Source organism: Setaria viridis, chromosome 2 (genome assembly GCF_005286985.2).
Source record: "Setaria viridis chromosome 2, Setaria_viridis_v4.0, whole genome shotgun sequence".
NCBI classification, from domain to species: Eukaryota; Viridiplantae; Streptophyta; class Magnoliopsida; order Poales; family Poaceae; genus Setaria; species Setaria viridis.
The window spans coordinates 28532119-28535865 of record NC_048264.2 but is presented as its reverse complement, the minus strand read 5'-3'; the positions used below and the strand labels follow the sequence as shown (position 1 = coordinate 28535865).

The 3747-nt window shown below is 51.7% G+C and overlaps 1 protein-coding gene across 1 annotated transcript; it reads left to right on the top strand.

Moving 5' to 3' along the window:
- Nucleotides 1-218: 218 nt before the first annotated feature.
- Nucleotides 219-2318, top strand: LOC117845677 (probable cinnamyl alcohol dehydrogenase 8D). Its single transcript, XM_034726742.2, has 4 exons — nt 219-417; nt 915-1028; nt 1135-1648; nt 1736-2318. Exons 1-4 carry the CDS (start codon nt 335-337, stop codon nt 2096-2098), a joined length of 1074 nt encoding a protein of 357 aa, XP_034582633.1. The 5' UTR covers nt 219-334; the 3' UTR covers nt 2099-2318.
- Nucleotides 2319-3747: the final 1429 nt, after the last annotated feature.

Below are 3747 nucleotides of genomic sequence, written 5' to 3'. Positions count from 1 at the left end.
CTATGAATCTAAAAAAGTCAAAACGAAATCTATAATTCGAGGGAGTACCTTCGTAAAAAATACTATTAGACGTCTCTCCGACGCATTATTCTATTTTAAGTTGTAAAATAGTAAACTGTAAAAAAAACGGGGCGCTGTCCTGCGTGAGCGCTGAGAGGGGATACGTAGTACGTGTGATCTGACGTCGCCGCGGTGGCTGCTGGCTCCTAGTTTGCCTATTTAAGAGGAGCTTCAAAGTTTACCAACGGCGTACCACCCAGCAGAGCCTCATTTTTCCTGAACGTAGAAGCTGAGCAAGGTTGAAGAAGCAGGTTAGGGCTCTCAAGGAGTTTCCATGGAGCAAGGGGGCAAGCCGGTGCTTGGGTGGGCAGCGAAAGACACCTCCGGCCACCTCTCCCCGTACAGGTTCTCAAGAAGGTTAATTTCTCTCTCAGTGTTGCCGACTGAAGCCTGTTTGGATACCAAGGGCTAAATTTTAGCTCCTGTCACATTGGATATTTGATACTAATTAAGAGTATTAAAATGAGCTAATTACAAAATTAATTGCACAGATGCAAGCTAATTCGCGAAATGAATCTATTAAGCCTAATTAGTCCATGATTTGACAATGTGGTGCTACGGTAACCATTTGCTATTGATAGATTAATTAGGCTTAATAGATTCATCTCACGAATTAGTCCAGGACTTCTGCAATTAGTTTTATAATTAGCTCATATTTAATCCTTCTAATTAGCATCCGAACATTCGATATGACATTCGATATGACAGGCGATTAAAATTTTAGGGACCCTTACTTAATTTTTGTGTTCTGTACTGATAGCTGTAGCGATGACATGAGGAACCTACCAATTTTGCTTCAATGAACTAGTGGTCTCTTTGATTGTGACGCGATGGTGATCGTGTGGTCATTTCAGGGTGCAGAGAGACGGCGACGTGACGATCAAGGTGCTCTTCTGTGGGATCTGCCACACGGACCTCCACGTCATCAAGAACGAGTGGGGCAACGCCATGTACCCCGTCGTCCCCGGGTAATGATCGTGTTCCCAAGCAACCAAGCAATGCAATCACAGATTTCTTCAGCGTTTCGGTCGATCGCAGCAAGAAATCTTAACGGCGCCGCTCATTTCGGTGCAGGCACGAGGTCGTCGGCGTCGTCACGGACGTCGGCACCGGCGTCACCAAGTTCAAGGCCGGGGACACGGTGGGCGTGGGCTACTTCGTCGACTCCTGCGGCGCCTGCGAGAGCTGCGGCACGGGGCACGAGAACTACTGCCCCAATCTCGTGCTCGCCTCCAACGGCGTGGACAGCGACGGCGCCACCACCAAGGGAGGCTTCTCCGACGTCGTCGTGGTCAGCAAGGACTACGTCGTCCGGGTCCCGGAGAGCCTGCCTCCGGACGGCGCCGCGCCGCTGCTCTGCGCCGGCGTCACGGTGTACAGCCCGATGATGCAGTACGGCCTCAACGAGCCGGGAAAGCACCTCGGCGTCGTCGGCCTCGGTGGCCTTGGCCACATGGCCGTCAAGTTCGGGAAGGCGTTCGGGATGACGGTCACCGTCATCAGCTCGTCGCCGGGCAAGCGCGAGGAGGCGCTGGGCCGCCTCGGCGCCGACTCATTCTTGGTCAGCCATGACGCCGCTCAAATGAAGGTACAAACCAAAGATCGCTTCTTGCCGTGGGCTTGGCGTGGTAGCACTAGCACTATAGCTGACGATGCAATGGTATCTCGGACGCAGGCCGCGGCGGGCTCCATGGACGGCATCATCGACACGGTGTCGGCAGGGCACCAGATCGTGCCGCTGCTGGAGCTGCTGAAGCCGATGGGGCAGATGGTGGTCGTCGGCGCGCCGAGCAAACCGCTGGAGCTGCCGGCGTACGCCATCATCGCCGGCGGGAAGCGAGTGGCTGGCAACGGCGTGGGGAGCATCGCGGACTGCCAGGCGATGCTGGACTTCGCGGGGGAGCACGGCATCGCCGCGGACGTCGAGGTCGTTGGGATGGACTACGTCAACACGGCGATCCAGCGGCTCGAGAGGAACGACGTGAGGTACCGCTTCGTCGTTGACGTCGCCGGCAGCCAGCTGGACGCCACAGCTTAATTAGGCGCCTGCTGGAGCCAAGGATTAGTGGTTCGTGTAATACAGCAGCAAGCATGTGAAGTTGTTTGCATTGCACCTGTCTTTTGGCGGGTGTGTGCATGCAGGCGAATAAATTGGAGCATAACACTTTGCTAGCGAATGGTTATATATATGTGTGACGTGTTTAAGATTTGAGAAAGGGTATACTAAAATAAACATACTATGTTGTTTCTTTAGCCTTCCCTTGGACTTCCGATCTACTTTTGTATGGTGCAAATAATTAATTTGCTCTTCTCCATCTCCGGCGAGATTTCTTTGGTTCAGGATTAATTAGCACTTGACGATTAGGGTTCAGGGTGGTTGTGTACTATAGAGTGCAACAGGGGGCCATGACCGCAGGGGGGATTTGGTGATCTCGGTGTAACATCCAGGCTATGGGTTAGTTGGGCTAGATCAGTGGACCAACAATTTAGAGTACATGTATATGCAAATAAGATGGCGGGGGTGAGGGAAAATGAGACGGCGAATGGTGCTGGGAGCCTGGGAGGAACTCGGCAGGATGTTTGGAATTGAGAAGGGTCGGTACTTGGGGAACGGTGGCATGCATGGAGGCACGGAGCTATGGACAAGATCATGGCGCCTCCCAAGCGGATGGGCAAGGAGCTCAGGCGCACGCCGCCCGGGCGCCGGCATGGTCATCAACAGAATCGATAGTGAACCAAATCAGCGAAACAAGGGACTTCTGGTTCTGGAATTCTAAAAGAGAATGGTTATATTGGATTTGCATGCTAGTCTCGGTGAAGGCCTATTTTGGTTCTGGATATCCATCTACTGGAAAAGTTGGCATACGTAAATCGTAATGGACTAAGGGGTGGTCCATTCTATGCTGTAACTGGTTGCTGCTGCTACTCTCCGCTGCGATCAACCCGACCACCATCGCTGCGTTGTAGTATGTGGATCGGGAGCAATTAAGGTTGGCTAGCGGGTATAGGTGCTGTTTGTTTGTTTGAGCTTATCTGAGAATCTGGATTTCTTAAGCTGGGAGTCTTGCCATCCTAATTATTTATAGTTCATTATCTATTCTGAGTGAAAAATAACATGTATGCCCTTATATCTGATGATAGCTGGGGGATGGGGTGTCGCGGGGCACTACCGCGTGGTCGCTGCGACCAGCTCGGCACGATTTTAGCGACGCGTTGCAGCGCCACGCTGCCAATGCGGTGTGGCAGAACCGCGCAAATTAACTTGGCTAAACTGCACTTAAATCGTCTGACACGCGATCATAAACTTTAAACAAGTCAACTCAGCCGTCCATCGGATTTCATCCGATAAAACCACTTACACATGATCGAGAAGCAGGGCTCACACAAAGGTGAGTAGCACAGAGATTACAACATTTTCATCACATTAACATAGTTCAACATTTATTGCATCAGAGTTTGCAAGGTTCAACCAGCCGAAATAAAACAAGCGGAAGCTAAACGTCGATACACGATATCATGACATCAATAATCGCTGCACTCGCCGTCCGAGGTGGGATCCCACTCGACTGTCCAGCCTGGAGGGAGCTGGGTCGGCCAAGCGGTGCCAGCAGCTAAAGCAGTAACATCACCTGAAAAGGTTAAGCCACAACAAGGCTAAGCAACTAATACTCGGTAAGACTGACCCGT